The sequence below is a fragment of the Oncorhynchus mykiss genome, chromosome 17, assembly GCF_057628025.1.
Source record: "Oncorhynchus mykiss isolate SJ-2025 chromosome 17, ASM5762802v1, whole genome shotgun sequence".
Classification (NCBI taxonomy): Eukaryota; Metazoa; Chordata; class Actinopteri; order Salmoniformes; family Salmonidae; genus Oncorhynchus; species Oncorhynchus mykiss.
The window spans coordinates 5,400,001-5,423,920 of NC_143038.1; the positions used below are offsets into that span (position 1 = coordinate 5,400,001).

Genomic DNA, 23,920 nt, shown 5'->3' on the forward strand with positions numbered 1-23,920 from the left:
CAAAAATAAGGACATTTCTAAGTGACCCCAAACTTTTGAATGGTAGTGTAGGTGACCTATGATTACAGTCATGGTATGATTCATTGTATCGGCTGTTTGTTGTCTGAGAAATGCACAGCTGGGTGAATTGAAAACATGCTGAGTCATGCATCTGTTGATAAACTATGCACAGTGGCTGAATGTGCTATAAGTAAACACTCATTTTGCAAAAGACAACTCATCATTTGGTTTAGGTACTAGCCCCGGTCGTCATTGTAAATAAAATAAAAATTCTTAACTGAAATGTTAGGATAAATAAAGGTTCAATTAATTGAATGACTAGGCTGTTTGTTGTACTATAGCCAATCAGGAGTGTTAGCTGGGCTTTGGGACGTCACTGCTGGATGAATAGAGGTTTAGTAAACAAAATAAATAGTCTGCACGCTGTTCCATTATGACACTCACTGTACTGACTCTCTCTGACAGGGAAGTCACAGACGCCGGCTCCTCCTGAGGCGTCATCATCACTGACCCTTAGAGACAGAACTTTCCTCTGAAGAGAGGATGACTTCCTCACCAGGAATACCTGGACAGGAGAGAGAGACAGACAGGCTCATTAAGGGTTGACCTTTCAAAGAGTCACATCAGTGACATCACTAATCCACATGTTCACACCTGTCCATCAGCTTTAATCACCTTTTCTGTTCGTATTCGAAAAATTATAATATACAAGCCAGACAATAACAACGGTCATACTGTGACCTCGTGACTCTTGAACCTTGACCCTCTCACCCCTGGAGGCTGCTGCAGCAGTATATGTGTGGCCTCCGTGTCACTGAGAGTGAGCAGGAGCCACACGGGGTGCGTATGCCTCAGTCTGTCCAGCACACTCATCCGCCTACGCAGGGAGTCGTACCCAGAATCCCTTTCACCACTGGTGCCAGCACAGGGCGAGGACTGGAGGTAAACCCCGCTCAACTCCCCCTCCAACCTGATAGAGAATGAAAGGGAGAGAGAGACAGAGAATATGTGTGTGTGTGTGTGAGTGAGTGAGTATATGTGTGTGTGTGTGTGAGAGAGAGAGAGAGAGAGAGAGAGAGAGAGAGAGAGAGAGAGAGAGAGAGAGAGAGAGAGAGAGAGAGAGAGAGAGAGGGAGAAAATAAAAATAGAAAATAAGGCACTGTCTCCATCTTCTGGTGAAAGAGTACATGATGCAGTGTTCCACAAAGGACCATTTAGGATGTGAATAGTGACGCAAATAAAATGTAGTCTACTATCCCTTTCATTTGCCACACTCAAGGCTCCCCATCACTAAATGTCTTATATTCAAACATTGACAAAAATGTGTACTAAGAGTCCTAATAAGATAAATAAGCAAGAAGAAGTGGATGAAAGGAGGAGAGGAGGATTGGACTTACCCCTGTAGAACCATAGGGTATGGGTCTCTGTCTTCTGTTGGGGAGGTCTGGACCATCTCTTGCTTCAGCTCCCCTATCTCCAACGCAAACGTGTCTATCAGCTACACACAGAGGAGGAGAGAAAGAGAGGGAGTGAACGAGTGTACATGGGAGAAGGAGAGAGGGACTAGGTCAGAGACAGAGGGAGAGAAGGAGGAGAGGGTGAGAAAGTGAGAGCAAACTAAACAGATTTTGTGAGTAAGATGGAGAGAGAGATAGAGAGTGATCAACGTAAAGGTAAAGAATGAAAACAGACATTGAGAAAGGTTGAAAGTAAACTGAAAAGAGAGAGGTAGAGAGAGAGAAAGCAAATGGAGAAGTGTCCCTCAAAAACAGATAGGGAGGCACAACATGAAAAAGCCAGGAGCAGGGAAATGGTTAGTCACTTTTCCTGTGTATACCTCACTTCCCTCCTTGGGACAGGAAACACAGCGACCTAGCCCCCCCCATCTCCCACAGATACAATAAACACGTTAGTTTACAGGGCTAAAAGTCTCCTAATCTAATCCTTATCAAGGGAAGCGTAAACATCTGGAAGATAGCTAGCTATGCTAACACAATTTGCATCCCAACATGACACCCTATTCCCTATGTAGTGCACTACTTTTGACCAGAGTCCTTTTCCCACAACATAGGGAATAGGTTGCCATTTGGGATGCAAGCCAAGGAGAGGGACAAAGAGGAAGGAGGAAGTGACTCAGGCCAACAGTGTTTGATGGATAAACCTCTATCTTATCTGACAGGCTATTTCCATAGTGAAGATAAATCTGCCCCCCGCATTGGACTACAATGACATCAAAACTGAATATGTTGTTGCTTGTCAAACTATATTTCTAGGGTTTGACACCATGGGTCCATATCAATAGTCTTAAGAGGCTTTCTCTCCTTGTCTCAATTCCTCCTTTCAGGACAAGTAGGCTTTTAAGGTGTTTCTCTCACTAGTTTGTGTTTCTACATTAGTGAATATGTAGGAAACAAGGAAAGAAGAGAAGCCTGTAGGTTCTTACCAACTGTGTTACATAATCTGACCACTAGGTGGAAATATTTCCCACACCACAGACCCCCTAATTGTTTGTTCTGAGTAGAAGTTGCCAATAGTCACAGATCTAGGATCAGCCTACTGTTTCCCAATCCTATCATGAACGATTGGTGGGAAAAACACAAAACTGACCTTAGATCAGCTAATCTATTGCACTCCCCATAGCTGCACAGTCCAGACCACTATAACCACTAACCACTAACCACAGACCACTGGTTCCCCCTGTTACTACACTATAACAGGGACTATGTGGAGCCAGCTCTGTCTCTGTCTCTGGTGGTCTGACGTCTTTTAAAACGTTAGTGAGCTAAGACAGAGCTGAGTATAGTTATAAACTGAAGAGAGACAAACAGAGAGAGAGAGAGAGACAAAGAAAGACATAGAATGACAGTCTGAAAGAGAGAGAGATAGAGAGAGGGAGAGAGAGAGGGAGAGAGATAGAGAGAGGGAGAGAAAAAGAAAGAGGGAGAGAGAGAGAGACAGAGAAAGAACAAGAGAGTCTGAAAGAAAATTAGACAGGGAGAGAGGGTGAGAGAGACCCCTCTCCCAGAAAATTAGACAGGGAGAGAGGGTGAGAGAGACCCCTCTCCCAGAAAATTAGACAGGGAGAGAGGGTGAGAGAGACCCCTCTCCCAGAAAATGAGGTCAAATGAACACATTTATTATGAAAGGTCTTCAATGGTCTACTCTGGGCATAGTGCCCTGCTATGGAACTAAATGGCAGCATATATACAGGCCCTGTTTCAGCCCAATTACTTTTATAGTGGAACCACTTATATATTTTATTTAGCGAAAACAAAGTCCCTTAGCCAAGCGATTGCTTCCGGTCCTGCTGTGTTGAGGGTGAGTAGGCCTCCACTGAGTTTGTAGATTGGACAGACTTCAGAAATGTGGTGCATGGTTTGCTCCACCCCACAGGCACATGGGGGCTTGCTTTAATGCCTCTGTAGCCATCAAGTGCTTTCATGGCTCACATCAATACCATTTTCCCAGAAACCCTAGACCCACTCCAATTTGCATACCGCCCAAACAGATCCACAGATGATGCAATCTCTATTGCACTCCTGCCCTTTCCCACTTGGACACAACTATGAACATCTATGTGAGAATGCTGTTCATTGACTATAGCTCAGCATTCAACACCATAGTGCCCTCAAAGCTCATCAATAAGCTTAGGACGCTGAAACTAAACACCTCCCTCTGCAACTGGATCCTGGACTTCCTGACGGGCCGCCCCCCAGGTGGTGAGGGTAGCGAACAACACATCTGCCATGCTGATCCTCAACATGGGGGACCGTCAAGGGTGTGTACTCAGTCCCCTCCTGTACTCCCTGTTCACTCATGACTGCACGGTCAGGCACGACTCCAACACCATCATTACATTTGCAGAGGACACAACAGTGGTAGGCCTGATCACCGACAACGACGAGACAGCCTATATGGAGGAGGTCAGAGACCTGGCCGTGTGGTGCTAGGATAACAACCTCTCCCCTCAACTTGATCAAGACAAAGGAGATGATTGTGGACTACAGGAAATGGAGGACAGAGCACGCCCCATTCTCATCGATGGGGCTGTAGTGGAGCAGGTTGAGAGCTTCAAGTTCCTTGGCGTCCACATCACCAAAAACTAACATGGTCCAAGCATACCAAGGCAGTCGAGAAGAGGGCACGACAAAAACCTATTCCCCCTCAGGAGACTGAAAAGATTTGGCATGGGTCCTCAGATCCTCAAAAGGTTCTACAGCTGCACCATCGAGAGCATCCTGACTGGTTGCATCACTGCCTGGTATGGCAACTGCTCGGCCTCCGACCGCAAGGCACTACAGAGGGTGTTGCGAACGGCCCAGTACATCACCGGGGCCAAGCTTCCTGCCATCCAGGACCTCTATACCAGGCGGTGTCAGAGGAAGGACCTAAAAATTGCCAAAGGCTCCAGCCACCCTAGTCATAGACTGTTCTCTCTGCTACCGCACGGCAAGCAGTACCGGAGCTCCAAGTCTAGGTCCAAGAGGCTTCTAAACAGCTTCTACCCCCAAACCATAAGACTCCTGAACAACTAATCAAATGGCTACCCAGACTATTTGCATCCCCCCCCCCTTTTACACCGCTGCTACTCTCTGTCATTATATCTGCATAGTCACTTTAATAACTCTACCTACATGTACATATTACCTCAACTACCTCGACTAACCAGTGCCCCCGCACATTGACTCTGTACCGGAACGCCCTTTATATAGCCTTGCTATTGTTATATTACTGCTGCTGTTTAGATACTTGTCCCTTTTCATTCTTAATTCATATTTTTTAAACTGCATTGTTGGTTAGGGGCTTATAAGTAAGCATTTCATTGTAAGGTCTACCTGTTGTATTCGGCGCATGTGACTAATAACATTTGATTTGGCGAGGCATGGGATGTGGACAGTCCTGAACCTATTGAGGGTGGACCACTCCTTCCCGGGGAGGTTGAAACTACTGGTGCCCAGGAAAATGCGGAGGAAAAATAACACATATCCTTCCATATCTCTCTTGATCTATCTTTCTCTCTTACCCTTCACCCACCTCTTCCTTTCTCTTCTTTTCCCATTTTTATCAATCACATCACATTGGATACAATGCTTTTTCCATCTCTCACTCGCTCTCTCTTTCCACCTCTCTCTCTCTCGCCACACAGTCTTTCTCTCTCTCAGGAGGGCTGTGTCCAACAACAATGTCGTCATTAACTCTAGCTCTTTAATGAGTGCAGATTCGGAGGTAAGCGATTCTCTGCATGGGCTGAAGTTAAAGCCATGATGATGGAGTCAATGGGGAACCGTGTTGTTTTGACCTACAGAGAGCGCTTTCACTGGGGCTAGGGAGAGTGGAGAGAGGGAGAAAGAAATAGAGAGAGAGAGAGGAAGAAAGAAAGAGAGAGAGAGAGAGAGAAAGAGAGAGGATGGATGGAGAGACAGAGGGAGAAAAGAGATAAGAAGAGACAGTACAATCTCACGTCTATCTGTCAGTGTATACATTCACTCTGTAAGTCTCCGTAACTCTTTGCATCGCACATCCATAACCTCGTCTCAATCCTCTGTTTACGGTAGACACCTTGTGTAAAGGTTATCAACTGAAGCAACAGTATATGGCTAAATACACAACAGTTGCAGTATAAGGCATCCTTCTATTGCCGGATATACAGTGCCTTGCGAAAGTATTCGGCCCCCTTGAACTTTGCGACCTTTTGCCACATTTCAGGCTTCAAACATAAAGATATAAAACTGTATTTTTTTGTGAAGAATCAACAACAAGTGGGACACAATCATGAAGTGGAACGACATTTATTGGATATTTCAAACTTTTTTAACAAAACAAAAACTGAAAAATTGGGCGTGCAAAATTATTCAGCCCCTTTACTTTCAGTGCAGCAAACTCTCTCCAGAAGTTCAGTGAGGATCTCTGAATGATCCAATGTTGACCTAAATGACTAATGATGATAAATACAATCCACCTGTGTGTAATCAAGTCTCCGTATAAATGCACCTGCACTGTGATAGTCTCAGAGGTCCGTTAAAAGCGCAGAGAGCATCATGAAGAACAAGGAACACACCAGGCAGGTCCGAGATACTGTTGTGAAGAAGTTTAAAGCCGGATTTGGATACAAAAAGATTTCCCAAGCTTTAAACATCCCAAGGAGCACTGTGCAAGCGATAATATTGAAATGGAAGGAGTATCAGACCACTGCAAATCTACCAAGACCTGGCCGTCCCTCTAAACTTTCAGCTCATACAAGGAGAAGACTGATCAGAGATGCAGCCAAGAGGCCCATGATCACTCTGGATGAACTGCAGAGATCTACAGCTGAGGTGGGAGACTCTGTCCATAGGACAACAATCAGTCGTATATTGCACAAATCTGGCCTTTATGGAAGAGTGGCAAGAAGAAAGCCATTTCTTAAAGATATCCATAAAAGTGTCATTTAAAGTTTGCCACAAGCCACCTGGGAGACACACCAAACATGTGGAAGAAGGTGCTCTGGTCAGATGAAACCAAAATTGAACTTTTTGGCAACAATGCAAAATGTTATGTTTGGCGTAAAAGCAACACAGCTCATCACCCTGAACACACCATCTCCACTGTCAAACATGGTGGTGGCAGCATCATGGTTTGGGCCTGCTTTTCTTCAGCAGGGACAGGGAAGATGGTTAAAATTGATGGGAAGATGGATGGAGCCAAATACAGGACCATTCTGGAAGAGAACCTGATGGAGTCTGCAAAAGACCTGAGACTGGGACGGAGATTTGTCTTCCAACAAGACAATGATCCAAAACATAAAGCAAAATCTACAATGGAATGGTTCAAAAATAAACATATCCAGGTGTTAGAATGGCCAAGTCAAAGTCCAGACCTGAATCCAATCGAGAATCTGTGGAAAGAACTGAAAACTGCTGTTCACAAATGCTCTCCATCCAACCTCACTGAGCTCGAGCTGTTTTGCAAGGAGGAATGAGAAAAAATGTCAGTCTCTCGATGTGCAAAACTGATAGAGACATACCCCAAGCGACTTACAGCTGTAATCGCAGCAAAAGGTGGCGCTACAAAGTATTAACTTAAGGGGGCTGAATAATTTTGCACGCCCAATTTTTCAGTTTTTGATTTGTTAAAAAAGTTTGAAATATCCAATAAATGTCATTCCACTTCATGATTGTGTCCCACTTGTTGTTGATTCTTCACAAAAAAATACAGTTTTATATCTTTATGTTTGAAGCCTGAAATGTGGCAAAAGGTCGCAAAGTTCAAGGGGGCCGAATACTTTCGCAAGGCACTGTATAGCGGATAGCCCACTGCAGTCATGAAGATTGGATAACAGAACGATTATGACATGACGATTGGATAACTCTCAGAGGCAGTTAGTGTGGTCTGACTAAAGAGGGAGAGATGAAGGGAGAGGATACTGATGGAAGAAACAGCAGCATGAAACTAAGACACAGCGGAACGGACCGTGCTCATTATGTCTCTAGGAATAGACCGTGTTCCTAAAACAACGTCATGAAAGGGTTTAACCGGAGGCTGCATAAAGGGCTGACAACTACTCTGTGTGTGTGTGTGTGTATTTTATGGTTGCTGTGTGTGCATTTGCGATGATTCCAATGACTGCAGCAGGCATTGTTCAAGCCTCACACTCTCCATCTGTCCTCAACTTGAGCGCTATTACACTATGTGGCAACATAAGATAAACCTGGGAACAAAAGTAAGCTAATGGATAAACATAAGAGTAAACTTAACTTACCTTAAAGAAGCTTCCTCTCCTGTCCATATGACAGTCTGGTCTGGGCAGCGTAGCAGACATGATTAGGTCTGAGTCTGTGAGTCCATCTGAGACCTACACTCTCGGAGAAAAGGGTACGGTTAGGGTACAGTATTTTTCCCTGGGTTACAAAAATATAAAATGTACCTTCAGAGGTACACATATGAGCTCACATGGCCCTGTTCGGTACCTTTTAGGGTACATGTGTGGATAATCTAGTATAATGGTACCTTTTAGGGTATATGTGTGGGATAATCTAGTATAATGGTACCTTTTAGGGTACATGTGCGGATAATCTAGTATAATGGTACCTTTTAGGGTATATGTGTGGGATAATCTAGTATAATGGTACCTTTTAGGGTACATGTGCGGATAATCTAGTATAATGGTACCTTTTAGGGTATATGTGTGGGATAATCTAGTATAATGGTACCTTTTAGGGTACATGTGCGGATAATCTAGTATAATGGTACCTTTTAGGGTACATGTGTGGATAATCTAGTATAATGGTAACTTTTAGGGTACATGTGTGGATAATCTAGTATAATGGTACCTTTTAGGGTACATGTGCGGATAATCTAGTATGATGGTACCTTTTTATACAATCATCGGAGGTATGGCTTAGTGGGGGCGTGGTTTTCAGTTAGTTATTTTTGGCCACCCGTGATTGGAAATGTTGTACCAGTTTAAGTGGTCTGTGGTTATGTTAGTTCAAGTGTGAGCATGTCCACTGCCAGTTCTGAAGTCTTTATAAAGGCAACAGAAACGCATGCGACAATAAAGAGCTGTAATTAATATTGTAGCAACGTTAACCAAACACTGAGCGACCTTGTCAATAGGTACCTCTTGGCGTACTGGTTAAGGTGTTGGCTTTGCAGTTGCTGGACGCAGGTTTGAATCCCGGTCGGAACAACCCACCGAATTCGCTAAATTGGTGTTAGAAGTAGGATGGCGGAGAGGCGTGTATATATGAGGGCCTTGGTATAGAGAAGTGGTACATTTTTGCCACTTAAAAGGAACAAAGGGCTTTGTCACTGTGGTGGTAACCTAAAAAGGCAGATATGTATATTTTGGCTCTTTTAAGATAGAAACTGCAAGACTACAATTACATACCTACAAATAATGGAACAATGGACATACCTTACAGGGTACCACTACAGTGACAAGCGTTTGTACACTTTAAGTACAATTCAGTACTTTTTTTCTGAGAGTGTATATGGAGTCAAGCACAAACACATACAGTTGGTGATGGGGCTGATGGAAATTCAGTTTCTGGCCACATTGAGAGAGCAGACAGGGAATTGTTGTTGTTGTTCTTCTTATAGGCTCTACCTGTCACGTTCACTGTCTTCAAACTCCCTGTCTTAGATGAGCCAAGGAGCAGCGTGCATGTAATTCCACATCTTTAATAAAGTGAAACCTTCACAAAAAACAGGTAAACAGAAACCGACCGTGACGCAACCGTGGCGCACACAAATACACACAGAAAATAAATAATTACCCACAACATTAGGTGGGAAAAAGGCTGCCTAAGTATGATTCCCAATCAGAGACAACGATAGACAGCTGCCTCTGATTGGGAACCATACCCGACCAAAACAAAGAAATACAAAACATAGAATGCCCACCCAAATCACACCCTGTCCTAACCAAATAGAGAAATAAAACGTCTCTCTAAGGTCAGGGCGTGACAGTACCCCCCCCCCCAACAAAGGTGCGGACTCCTGCCGCAAAACCTGACTCTATAGGGGAGGGTCCGGGGGGGCATCTATCCTCGGTGGCGGCTCCGGTTCGGGACGTAGCTTCGCTCCGCACGCTGAACCCTCCACTTCTGTGGAACCGGACCGTGGATCGTTGCCGGAGGAACCGGACCGTGGGTTCATCGCCAGAGGAACCGGACCGTGGATCATCGCCGGAGGAACCGGACCGTGGATCATCGCCGGAGGCTCTAGATTAGGAACCCCCGCTGGAGGCTCCGGAATGCAGACCCTCGCTGGAGGCTCCGGACTGCGGACCGTCGCTGGAGGCTCCGGACTGGGGACCGTCGCTGGAGGCTCCGGACTGGGGACCGTCGCTGCAGGCTCCAGACTGGGGACCGTCGCTGCAGGCTTCGGACTGGGGACCGTCACTGCAGGCTCTGGACTGGGGACCGTCGCTGCAGGCTCCGGACTGGGGACCGTCGCTGGAGGCTCCGGACTGGGGACCGTTGCTGGAGGCTCCGGACTAGGGACCGGAGCTTCCGGACGGCTCTCTAAGGTCAGGGCATGACACTACCAGGACAGTATGAAACTATCTCTGTCTCTCTGATGTAACATCATCACCAACATCCCCTTGTCTTATCTCGTCCCTTTCTCTCTCTCATCTTTGTACTCTAACAAGAGTAAGCTTAACTTACCTTAAAGAAGCTCCCACTCCTGTCCATATGACAGTCTGGTCTGGGCAGTGTAGATGGCAGCGTAGATGGCAGCGTAGCAGCCATGCTTAGGTCTAGATGTCTGTGTTTAGGTCTAGACGTCTGTGTTTAGGTCTAGACGTCTGTGTTTAGGTCTAGACGTCCGTGTTGACGTCGGCTGGAGTCCTATGGGGTCAAACAAACAGACAGACAGATTAGCTGTGGTGAGACTGGAGAAAATTCCATCTATGGCCACAGCAAGTCAACAAATGACAGAGGCTAGTAGGACAGTATCAAACTCCTTCCCTCTCTCTGTCCCTCTAGCTAGCTTCTTTCCCATGTCCTTTCATTTAATCTATTTTCCAGCAATTACAGCCATGGTTCCAACATTGTTATTCCTCTCCTTTTTCCCATAGTAAGTTAATACAGGCTGTTTGGCCTGTTTCAGTCTTTCAGTGAACCTTGATGTACCCTTGATGTTACAATAACTTTTAATTTCCTCTCCCATAGACCAATCAAGGGCATTCATCAACAATTTTTTCTGCGCAGGTTAGCGTTTTGTCATGAATCTTGTTCTGGAGGCAGCTCTGCAGAATGGTCACTAGCTGGCACAGCCACAAAGTCATAAAGTCTGATTTTAAACCTAACCCTAACCTTAACCCTCCACTTGACCATACTGGGCAAAGACATTTGAATTCAATCACTTTTTGACAGCATTCCTTTTGATTTAAACTAAACTTTGTATGTCATTTTGTTTTACCTCAATTATCAAAATACTTGTAAACTGTTGTAGCTTAGACCATATTTTACACCATCTGAGGTTTTTGTGTTGTGCCTGCCATCAGTTGTGACACAACATGCTCTTTAATAAAGGGATGGTGTCATATTTTGGCTGAATAATGTATTAAAATAAAAAACCTCACCTTTCAAATAGTACCACAAAGATGGTTGGAGGTCCACACATCAGAGAATGTTGTCTTGAAAGGTAATAACTGTTATTATTATTATACTGTAAAACTTCCATAGGAAACCTTTTGAAATCATCGAAATATAGACAATAGAATAGATATGACCATTTAAGTTGACATTTGACAGTGGGTGGACCGGCGGTCATCTTTGTAGTAGTAATTAGTAACTCAGTCATCAAGTTTGCAGAAGACAGAACAGTAGTGGGCTTTATTACCAACAATGACAAGACAGCCTACAGGGAGGAGGTGAGGGCACTCGGAGTGTGGTGTCAGGAAAACAACCTCTCAATCAACGTCAACAAAACAAAGGAGAGGATTGTGGACTTCACACCCCTATCCACATCGAAGGGACAGCAGTGGAGAAGGTGGAAAGTTTTAAGTTCCTCGGCATAAATATCACAGACAAACGGAAATGATCCAACCACACAGACAGTGTAGTGAAGAAGACGCAGCAGAGCCTCTTCAACCTCAGGAGGCTGAAGAAATGTGTCTTGTCACCCAAAACCCTGACACACTTTTACAGATGCACAATCGAGAGCATCCTGTCGGGCTGTATCACAGCCTGGTACGGCAACTACACCCCCCTCAACTGCAAGGCTCTCCAGAGGGTGGTGCGGTCTGCACAACGCATCACCGGGGGCAAACTACCTGCCCTTCATGACGGCTACAGCACATGATGTCACAGGAAGGCCAAAAAGATCATCAAGGACATCAACCACCCGAGCCACTGCCTGTTCACACCGCTACCGTCCAGAAGGCGAGGTCAGTACAGATGCATCAAAGCTGGGATACTGAAAAACAGCTTCTATCTCAAGGCCATAAGACTGCTAAACAGCCATCACTAACTCAGAAAGGCTGCTGCCTACTTTGAGACCCAATCACTGGCCACTTTAATAATCATTAGTCACTTTATACAAAGCCACTCTAAATAATGCCACTTTAATAATGTTTACATATCTTTCATTCTCGTTCGGCCATCGCTCATCATTATGCTTATATGTACATCTTCTCATTCACCCCTTTAGATTTGTGTGTATTAGGTTGTTGTTGGGGAATTGTTCGTTTACTTATTAGATATTACTGCACTGTCGGAACTAGAAACACAAGCATTTCGCTACACTCGTATATACATCTGCTAACCATGTGTATGTGACCAATAACATTTGATTTGAATTAGAAGTTCAAATGTCAATTCAATTTCAATTTCAATGGTGCACCGGCTAAACTGCAGTGGTCTGAAGGGATAGGTCCATTCTATGAAATATATTTCTATGATTGAAATGACATGTGATTTAAATTGGATAAATCTCAACTGAAACTTTCTGAGCACTTCCACAATGGGCAAATATGTATGGAAGGTTTCGTTCAAACCAAAAGGGGTGCCTGTCAAAAAGTGATTGAATTCAAATGGATGTACCCCACTGCCAACCCTAATCTAAAATGAAAACCAAAAAGCAATTTTTGGAATTTTTACAATACAGCCAATTTTGACATTGCAGCTGTCCCATCTAGTGGAAATAACCCAGTTCTGCCTCCAGGATAAAATTCTTCCCAATAAATGTCAACCTGCGTTATCCCAAGGTATGCTCACACCTAGGGCTGCAAGACATTACTCTTCTGTGTGTGTGTGTGTGTGTGTGTGTGTGTGTGCGCGTGTTTGTTTATTTTGGAGAATGAAAGTGTGTTTGTGTACGCACAAAATGTGTATGCATAGTGGAGGGGTGTTATTGGAGGCTGTAGATGAAAGGGGACAGTTGTGCACCCCTCTCTCTCTTCTCTCCCCCGATCTCTCTCCATTCTACGCTGAAGCCTTTAGCAGGACCCCTGCCCTCTCTCCTCTCTCTTCTCTCTCCTCTCTCTCTGGCAGCAGTTCAGTGAGATGTTCTATTCACTTTCATCTCCAACAGGAAGGAAGTGATCCCCAGAAAAGAGAATAAAAGAAACAGAGGAGAGGAATGGAACGGCCTAGTTTCCTGTCAGATAGCGCAGTACTGGCAGGAGTCTCTGTGCTAAGACATTCTCAGCTGGAGTTCAGCAGATTTAATTGGGAACTTATTCATCAGTTCTGCACGGTGTTGTGTGCAGGGTAATGGAGGCTTTTAAGTGTGTCATCATCGTTCAACATTTCACAGCATTCTCCCATTCCAAACAGAAACCATGTCTTCTATTTGTTCTCAAATGAGCCTCCCATACTAAAATACAGAGATTATTGTTACCATTATGAAAGACTGTAAAGAAACCTAACCGTGGACCTGAAGTGAAAGACGTTTTCAGTCCATCCCTATCCCCAGCTGGTCCGCCTGTCTGTGGCTGGAAGCCTGTCGTTGTACAGGCCTGCTGTTTCCTGACTGGCTCACAGAGACATGGGGTTATCTTCAGTTCTGCATGGCTGTTTTATTTAGGCTGGGGAACACAGTGATAACGGAGGAACACATGTTCCTTCACCCTGCCAGGTCATTGTCAAGGGAGTTTCTCAGGAAACTACTCTATAAATCCAACCATGGTGTGTTGTAAAACCCAACTGAGAAAACGTTGTAACCGTAAGTTCCACCTGGTGTCTTGTCAGCAGAAAAGGTATTGGGAACAAAGTCTTCTGACCTCAATGGGACGACATGGTTTAATAAATGTACAATAAAAATATAGCCTGTCTTTAAAAAAGGGGAAGTCTGGTTTGATTTGAGAGCCGTCGACTAGCAGAAGAGGAAACAAAACCTTTACCTGCTGAAGAGGACATTTCCTGGACAGCAGTCCTTACTGTTCTGACTGTGTCTCTGACAAATGACTGCACCACATATCCCCTTTCCCTGTTCTAGGAACAGTCTGATTTTTATGAATATTCTAGTTCCTATAGCAACTCTCATATCCTCTGATGTGTGTTCCTATAGTCGAATAACTCAATAGCACTGCTGTCTGTAGGCTACTATGTACGCATGCCTCTCATGAAAATGCATGGAATCTAACTATCTGGGGTGAACACTCTCTGTCACAAACCATAACATGAGACACACAGTGCATGCTGGGTATTGGGATTAACAGGAAGACAGCCCCGGAGCCGTGCGGAGTACAGTGGCAGTTCAGCTCAGGCAGAATGAACTGTGGAAATGTCATTATGTTCACTCCACTGGCTCAGCTTGGTCGAGACTAGACGAGAGTGTAGACAAACAAGACCATGGGGTTGGGGGAAAAATCACTACAGTAGATTATCACAATGTTATTTTGACTATATTATATCGATTCTATGACTCCAAGAACCGATTCTCTAAAAAAAGGGTAGTTAACATTAGCTAGCACTAGTCGGCTGTACCGGCACCACATGTATTTCTCCTCCTGTAGCTTGGCCACAATATCATTTTTTTTAAAGGCGAGCCAACATGTTTTCAGCACGTTTATTTCCATGACTAATCAGAACTCGTTTTTATCACGTCTCTCTCTTGTCCCTCTATAGCAGACATATAGTGTAGTGAGCAATATGTTTGGACCAACGGATCGCAATATCGAACCACAATGCATGTAGAACCGTGATACATCGCGATACATATAGAATCGCAATACATATCTTATCGGCATCTAAGTATCGTGATAATATCTCATGGTGAGGTCCCTGGCAACACCCAGCTCTGGAAGAGAAAACCTCACCGCATCAGACGTGTTAATAACAGAGATACTTTCTGGAGCACAGTAATAACAGAGAGAATCCAGGTGATGGAAACGATGAGACTATTGCCTCTGCTGTATCCAACGGCAAGAATGTTGACATCTAGTTCAGAGGGAGCATTTCAAAGTGATGCATGCTTATAATCATAGTCATCAAAGAGAGAGGATATTCACACAAATCAGAGAAATTTTGTTATTGGCCGTGTCTGTGAGTGTGCGTGTGTGAGTGTGTGTGTGTGTGTGTGTGTGAGAGTGTGGGTGTGCCTCAGCTGCAGACTAACAAAGACCCATCTGAGTGAGTTTCTCCACACAGGAACACAGACAGGCCCCTGGCACTGCAATCCAGCAACACAGAGACACACTGTTCCACAGACAGGACCAATCTCTATCTCTCTATCTGTGTGTGTGTGTCTGTGGCTGTTTGTGTGTGTTTGTGGGTGCGCATCTGTGTAAGTAACCTTTCATTAATTGAGGTTTGAGAATGTAGAAGTGAACAACTAGAGAAGCACTCCATTCTACATACCCTGTTCCTCAAACAAAACTGTAATTTTCATAGAGGTTTAAAGACTAGCTAGTAGCCTAATCAGTCATTATTTTGACATGTTATCTCTCTCTGTGTGTGTGTGTGTGTGTGTGTGTGTGTGTGTGTGTGTGTGTGTGTGTGCGTGTGTGTGTGTGTGTGTGTGTGTGTGGCAGGCCATGGTTTACATTATCACAAAGGATTGGCATGACACAACGTCTGCCAACATCTGCCAGCTCCTACACTATGGGGAAACAACTTGTTTTTTATTAGAGAGCCAACCCAGGCAGCCTAATGCACAAAGTGTGTCATATTGGGTGCGTAACAACAGCAAGCAGCACATAGCAGCAATACCAAGCAGAAAGTAACTCAACAGAAACAGACAAAAACAATAGTCCTCACACAACACATTTGGACAACCCTTCAGTTAAGGTCTAGACTCAATCTGTTGTCACTCTCAAGACACTTGAGATTAGGGGGTCCTTTTGAAGCCTCAACTTCGCCTCAACTTTATAACGCACACACGCACGCACACCCACACACACACACACTACTGCTTAAAACTGCTTGTGTCCTTACCAAGTAGCCCATCGTACTGCCTGAGTGAAATCCTGTGTGAAATGACACCACTTGTGCAGTGGTCCTGCTGTAATAACAGATAAAGAGGAGTAGCAGGCAGCTGGATAAACACACAGACAGCAACCCTGGAACACTGACAGAAAATAGCTCCCATGTGGGGGGTGGGGTCCTGTTATTGCTCAGACCATAGGCAACAGAGTGGAGGGAGTGTGTGTGTGACAGTGTGTATGTGTGTTTGAGAGAGAGGGGAGAGAGACAGAGATCAACATATTATAAGAGTGAGTTGATCTACATAAGGCATGCTTCTCTGCAGCTTGAAGAGGATTCCTCAGCTGCAGAGGTACTGTTACAGTAGTTTAATCAGAGCTGATCTTATTGCAGAGACTGACATGAAGAACTATCCGGACCATCCTGTCTGTGTATGGCATGATAGCTTTTCTGTTCTGTATGTGGGTCAGTGTCTGGTTCAGGAGGAGTTGTTGCAGGACCACATGAACCAAGTGGCCCATAGCCTGGTCCCAGATCTGTACAGACTATTTAGTGTTACAATGTCCATAGGTCGACAAGACAGCTCAAACAGACCTGGGATCAGGCTAAGTGACCCATATGTTTGGTGCTGAAACATTAGCGTGCAATTAAAGGGAGATCTGGGAAATGTTATAGCTGTCTGAGACATACAGTGAAGATAACCTTTCCCCTTCTTCTCTTCCTATTTTGATTCATCCTCTGCCACTCAGATAGCTGATTGACCAAGAACCTTCAAGGCCTTAGTCACAGACAATAAATTCCCCCTCTGTCTCCCGTCTGTCCGCCCAGATGATAAAGCACTGAAGTGCAACGGCCTCTTGTTGCTGTGAGAGCAAGAGAGAGAAATATCAACAAAGAGAGGCAGAACAGGGCAGATCCAGAGAGAGAAGCAACATCAGAGGTAGTGTTCATCAGGCTACACCGTAGAAAAATGTTTTGCAACGGAAAACTAAAATATGTGTTCTGATTGGAAAAATTCAGGTTGTACCTCCCAATTTCACAACATGTTCTCCCTACTGAACATGACCCAGGAGTAATCCTGGATAGGGTGAGAGACCTGGAGGCAACAGAGCGGAATGAGGTTCACACTAGAGTCACAGGTTACTAGTTGATGCCCCCTCTGTCCCCTCTGTTGGTTATGTAACATAACTAACTGTAGTCCCAAGAGAAAGCTTAAGGCCCTACATGGCTTGAAAGTTCACACCTTACGAACTATGAAGACTTCGCCTGATAGAAACAAGCACGAACCACCTAAAACACCAACCGTACGTTGGGGAGGAAGGGAAAGATGAAACACAGACACTGAAGCTAAACAACAGATACTGTGGCCACAGAGCAGTCCGTTGCTTTGTAATGGAGAGAGAACAACGAAAGGAGAGACAAAGACGAAAAGAAAGAGATACTTGAGGAGGTTCCATAAACGACCCTGACAATCTACCTAGAAGAACAATGACTTTGGCCTGATAGGGGACGGAAGAAGAACCTGGCACTATTTAAAAGAAGTTGAGTAATTGCATTAAATAAAAACACTTCAGTCTTCCAAGGAAACAAACACGTGTCGTTAAGCGCCAGACGTCGTCACTCTGTTGTGCCGGCCAACTTTCTGCTCGAAGGAGACACGCGCGGTGGGTTTAGACGACCGCCGAAACACGCGTTGAGTTACGCGACGACAGCGGAGACGTTCGCTAGCTAAGATCCCTTTTTTCCTTTAGATCATAATGAATCACATTATGAGGACGGATCCTAGATTATATGGACAGATCCTAGATCAGCGTTCCTACTCTGAGATGCTTTGTAGACCCATATTACTCTCAGAGGGATTATGTAGTGACTGAGCATAGGAGCTTATAAAGAGCCATGAACTAGTGTTGTCATGATACCAGTATCGCCGTACGACGATACCAGATTTTCCTTTTGCAAAAAAAGGAAACGTGTGCTATAGCCTGGAAAAGAAACAAATATGACTCTGGGTGACAACATAAAGCTGTTTGGTTCCAGCATGAGGACGGTTTTCCTCAGGAAATGTACTCTGCTTCATGTTTTGTTTCCTTTGCGTCCTTACGCCCTAGTATCATATTACGCCCTAGCACATTGGTATCATAGAAGCACCATAATAAACATTGCAAAGCAGTACATAGCCCACCAAGTAGGCATGTTGCTTGTTATAGTAGTAGCTGTTTACAGTGACTAGAAGGATAAACGCTGTAATTCCAATGGCCAGCATTAACAGAGGTCTCTAGAGAAACACATGGAGAGAATACAAGCTCAAAATAAACACAGCCACCTCAACTTAAATGGGTTGTTACAGCAAGCACCAGGCACCACCACCACCGCCCTATCAAAACTTACTTTCCACTCTGTGATTTCTGCTCTATGGTCAACACCAAGTGGAAAAGTTGGGAGTTGTTTTAGCACATTCTGAATTGAGTCACATGACTCAAAGCACTGGGCCACTCCCAACTAAATGAGAACCAGAAATAAGGGTGAAGACCGAGGATGTAGTTCTCCACTTAAAATAAGTATGTGTAATGTCTCTCTCTCTTCAGATGTCTTAGCCACTGGGAAGCAGATATTAGGAGACCAGGAAGGATGGGGCAGAGAAAGAGATGGGGGAGGGAGAGGAAAGAGAGATGGGGGGAGGGAGAGGAAAGAGAGATGGATAAAGACAAAAGGAGGGAGCAAGGCCAAGAAACCAAGAGGGATGTTGGTTAGTTATGGCGACTCCACACAAACCCTTCCACTAGGCCTCAAACTGAACGCACTAGCACTCTGTGGTGTTGAAAGGAAACCAAAGTAGGCCATAATATATCGTAGTATGTAGGGAGAGTAGTTCAGGGTCTGCTGAGCGCTCCAATACTCTCTCTGTCTGGCATATTCTGAATTCCAATGACATTAGTTCAGCTTGAAAATGAAGGAAAGATTATTCAAAAACTCCAGTTTTGGGACATCTGTAGGGTTAAAGTTGATTTTGGGGGTCTTCTAACCCCCACCATTGATGATGTTGTTATAAATTTGCTTACGTGCCATTGTACTTATGCTCACTGTGTAACTGAATATTGAGGCCTCGGTCTGTGTCTAGCTCTCTGCCTAAACCCGCAGCCCCGCGTCAGTGAGGAAAGGGACTGAGGGTGATAGCGAGACGCAGAGAGACAGCGTCTGTTTTTCTCTGAAACAAGGGCAGATTTGCATGCCGCTGAGACAGGTTCTCAGAAACCGTGTGTTAAGAATGACCTGCTCTTTTAGCTGCACGTGCAGGGTTTGACATGGGAGAAGGTGTGATCTCAGGTTTATTTTTCCTCTTGCCAGGCCGTCATTGTAAACAAGAATGTGTTCTTAATTGACTTGCCTGGTTAAATAAACGTTAAATAAAATAAAAGGTAAAAAGTTATGTAGGCTACAGTGAGAGTTAATATGAATTTAAAACTGGCAGGGTAGTACATCTTAAATATACAGTTACAGAATCATTTCCTCAAGCCATACTAGGAAAACCTGTGATATTGAAGAAGTTTGAACCTAGACAGAAAGTGTGTGTGTGTGTGTGTGTGTGTGTGTGTGTGTGTGTGTGTGTGTGTGTGTGTGTGTGTGTGTGTGTTTCTATGCCGTGCAGGAGTAAAGCCACCGGTACAGTCTGATCCTGTGAAAGCGTTCAGTGGGATATGTCTTTGGGGAACAACAGGGCGCAATCCTCACGGCTGTAACTTGAGTGCCTGCTTCCTGATGACATCACCCACTACAAAACCATGGATATTCCAGTGTCACCTCAGAAGGCAGAGAAATGTGTCTAGACAGCATTTGCAACATCTGACTTAGCCAAAGCTCTAGTTCAGGGGTTCTCAAACTGAGGTCCAGGGATATACAGTGCCTTGCGAAAGTATTCGGCCCCCTTGAACTTTGCGACCTTTTGCCACATTTCAGGCTTCAAACATAAAGATATAAAACTTTATTTTTTTGTGAAGAATCAACAACAAGTGGGACACAATCATGAAGTGGAACGACATTTATTGGATATTTCAAACTTTTTTAACAAAACAAAAACTGAAAAATTGGGCGTGCAAAATTATTCAGCCCCCTTAAGTTAATACTTTGTAGCGCCACCTTTTGCTGCGATTACAGCTGTAAGTCGCTTGGGGTATGTCTCTATCAGTTTTGCACATCGAGAGACTGACATTTTTTCCCATTCCTCCTTGCAAAACAGCTCGAGCTCAGTGAGGTTGGATGGAGAGCATTTGTGAACAGCAGTTTTCAGTTCTTTCCACAGATTCTCGATTGGATTCAGGTCTGGACTTTGACTTGGCCATTCTAACACCTGGATATGTTTATTTTTGAACCATTCCATTGTAGATTTTGCTTTATGTTTTGGATCATTGTCTTGTTGGAAGACAAATCTCCGTCCCAGTCTCAGGTCTTTTGCAGACTCCATCAGGTTTTCTTCCAGAATGGTCCTGTATTTGGCTCCATCCATCTTCCCATCAATTTTAACCATCTTCCCTGTCCCTGCTGAAGAAAAGCAGGCCCAAACCATGATGCTGCCACCACCATGTTTGACAGTGGGGATGGTGTGTTCAGCTGTGTTGCTTTTACGCCAAACATAACATTTTGCATTGTTGCCAAAAAGTTACATTTTGGTTTCATCTGACCAGAGCACCTTCTTCCACATGTTTGGTGTGTCTCCCAGGTGGCTTGTGGCAAACTTTAAACAACACTTTTTATGGATATCTTTAAGAAATGGCTTTCTTCTTGCCACTCTTCCATAAAGGCCAGATTTGTGCAATATACGACTGATTGTTGTCCTATGGACAGAGTCTCCCACCTCAGCTGTAGATCTCTGCAGTTCATCCATAGTGATCATGGGCCTCTTGGCTGCCTCTCTGATCAGTCTTCTCCTTGTATGAGCTGAAAGTTTAGAGGGACGGCCAGGTCTTGGTAGATTTGCAGTGGTCTGATACTCCTTCCATTTCAATATTATCGCTCGCACAGTGCTCCTTGGGATGTTTAAAACTTGGGAAATCTTTTTGTATCCAAATCCGGCTTTAAACTTCTTCACAACAGTATCTCGGACCTGCCTGGTGTGTTCCTTGTTCTTCATGATGCTCTCTGCGCTTTTAACGGACCTCTGAGACTATCACAGTGCAGGTGCATTTATACGGAGACTTGATTACACACAGGTGGATTGTATTTATCATCATTAGTCATTTAGGTCAACATTGGATCATTCAGAGATCCTCACTGAACTTCTGGAGAGAGTTTGCTGCACTGAAAGTAAAGGGGCTGAATAATTTTGCACGCCCAATTTTTCAGTTTTTGATTTGTTAAAAAAGTTTGAAATATCCAATAAATGTCGTTCCACTTTATGATTGTGTCCCACTTGTTGTTGATTCTTCACAAAAAAAATACAGTTTTATATATTTATGTTTGAAGCCTGAAATGTGGCAAAAGGTCGCAAAGTTCAAGGGGGCCGAATACTTTCGCAAGGCACTGTATATATATATGTCTCTGTCCATAGGACAACAATCAGTCCGATATTGCACAAACCTGGCCTTTATGGAAGAGTGGCAAGAAGAAAGCCATTTCTTAAAGATATCCATAAAAAGTGTTGTTTAAAGTTTGCCACAAGCCAACTGGGAGACACACCAAACATGTGGAAGAAGGTGCTCTGGTCAGATGAAACCAAAATTGAACTTTTTGGCAACAATACAAAACGTTATGTTTGGCGTAAAAGCAACACAGCTCATCACCCTGAACACACCGTCCCCACTGTCAAACATGGTGGTGGCAGCATCATGGTTTGGGCCTGCTTTTCTTCAGCAGGGACAGGGAAGATGGTTAAAATTGATGGGAAGATGGATGGAGCCAAATACAGGACCATTCTGGAAGAAAACCTGATGGAGTCTGCAAAAGACCTGAGACTGGGACGGAGGTTTGTCTTCCAACAAGACAATGATCCAAAACATAAAGCAAAATCTACAATGGAATGGTTCAAAAATAAACATATCCAGGTGTTAGAATGGCCAAGTCAAAGTCCAGACCTGAATCCAATCGAGAATCTGTGGAAAGAACTGAAAACTGCTGTTCACAAATGCTCTCCATCCAACCTCACTGAGCTCGAGCTGTTTTGCAAGGAGGAATGGGAAAAACATTCAGTCTCTCGATGTGCAAAACTGATAGAGACATACCCCAAGCGACTTACAGCTGTAATCGCAGCAAAAGGTGGCGCTACAAAGTATTAACTTAAGGGGGCTGAATAATTTTGCACGCCCAATTTTTCAGTTTTTATTTTGTTAAAAAAGTTTGAAATATCCAATAAATGTCGTTCCACTTCATGATTGTGTCCCACTTGTTGTTGATTCTTCACAAAAAAATACAGTTTTATATCTTTATGTTTGAAGCCTGAAATGTGGCAAAAGGTCGCAAAGTTCAAGGGGGCCGAATACTTTCGCAAGGCACTGTATATAGTAGGGCAGTCCCAGAATAAAATAATTATTGGATGGATGTAAAAACAGACTTGGTTTACTTGCTGTTTGAGGCGCAGAGTTGATATAGCCCTTATATACTGTATATTATGGCTGAGCCCATTTAGTCGACTGGTTGATTGTTTGGTTGATAGGCTGTTGGTCGACCGAGAGTTGTGAGTTAAGACAATTAGAAATACTATCAGATCCCCAAATGGGCACATTTATAAGCCTAATTTTGTGCGCAGGCCAGGTAGCCTAGGCCTACTTCTATATGCGTAATCAGGTGCACGTCCTTACTCAATACTGACAAGAGTGTTCCAAACAAAAGACAATTAATAAATTGACAACTTGTAAATGGAATGAAATTATAACCCCCCAAAAATTCTCACAAGTGTAGACTAGGTTGTGTGCTCTGCAAACAGTGTCCACTCCAACAATGACAACGGTGAGAGAGTAATAATGATATATTGAATGCATTAACAGAAATGACCGTAACCTAACACATTGTAGATGAGATATTATGGTAATTAATTGTAAATGTACTACTGGTGATACTGGTGTGCCACCACCACGGCCTCCACAATGGATTAGTCCACACAGACAGGCCTCCACAATGGATTAGTCCACACAGACAGGCCTCCACAATGGATTAGTCCACACAGACAGGTATGAATCAGACAGGTGTCTTGTGTACCATACATGTTTTTTGTATATATTTGCCAACTGCTCGACTAAAAAAATCTTGGTCGACCAACAGGCTATCGACCAACCAATCGACCAGTCGAAAATATAGATCGATTTTTATTGTTACCCATTTATTTTTTATTAATATTGGTTTTATTATACCTACAGAACATGTTGGGTTCAAATTTGATCAATCTTTCTTCCTTTCCTATCCTGTATTTCCTATATTTTTTCCATCAATATGCGAATAGCCTTTACACCTGCCTGTCTTACTCTGCACCAGTGATAGTCACTGGGAAGCTTGAGAGCTGCATGTGGCTTTCAGGAACTTCATTGGCGGCTCGCAAAAATATAATTGATTTCGTAAGGGGCCCACGCCCAGCGGCTCATCATATTTGAGGGCCCTTTGTACACTACTGACCCTGTTTGGGTCAGGGCGCTAGAGGTTTATGTAACAGGTATGCATAGGCTTTTAAGAGCCTGTATACATCCTAGACATGCAGCTTTTAGACTGTATACCTACATGTGTAACTACTCTGTCACACATCGAGGTTCTGGTGCAGAAAACAACAAACACCTGTTGGACCAACAGACTTAAGTCTCAGTCTCAAGGTAGTTTATACAGTAGAAAACAAAGACTCCTGGCTACTAAAATAACCTTCCATGCTCCCCTTCAAAGGAAAAAGAAAAACCTGGAGCGAGATACAGACAGTATCTGGCTTAACTTACAGTGAGGACATGGTCTGGGCCTGGCTATGGGAAACAAGGGACTACTACCATAGTAACATAATCAAGCCATGGTAAAAAACCTGTGGTCCATTTATTTAAAAAAATCCTATCTGCTGATTCATATCCTCGTAACAGTGTAACTACCCACCGGCCGCCAAA

The 23,920-nt window shown here is 44.0% G+C and overlaps 1 protein-coding gene across 6 annotated transcripts in view; it reads right to left on the minus strand.

Annotated features, from left to right (window-relative positions):
- The window catches only part of LOC110493527 (ras and Rab interactor 2), a 50,252-nt gene that overhangs the window by 25,035 nt on the left and 1,297 nt on the right, over nucleotides 1-23,920 (minus strand). For 4 of the 6 annotated variants that reach the window (XR_016487700.1, XM_036949452.2, XM_036949454.2 and 1 more), the window contains exons 2-6: nucleotides 10,152-10,334; nucleotides 7,739-7,831; nucleotides 1,398-1,498; nucleotides 772-970; nucleotides 445-565 (exon numbers count right to left, since the gene is read on the minus strand). Coding sequence is in view for 5 of the 6 variants with exons in the window: in XM_036949452.2 (XP_036805347.2) it covers nucleotides 445-565; nucleotides 772-970; nucleotides 1,398-1,498; nucleotides 7,739-7,831; nucleotides 10,152-10,235 (598 nt within the window). In the remaining variant the exon portion in view is untranslated. Of the gene's footprint in view, nucleotides 1-444; nucleotides 566-771; nucleotides 971-1,397; nucleotides 1,499-7,738; nucleotides 7,832-9,088; nucleotides 10,027-10,151; nucleotides 10,335-15,869; nucleotides 16,008-23,920 lie in introns of those variants that run through there. The other 2 variants (XM_090204627.1, XM_036949453.2) reach the window with 2 other exon arrangements.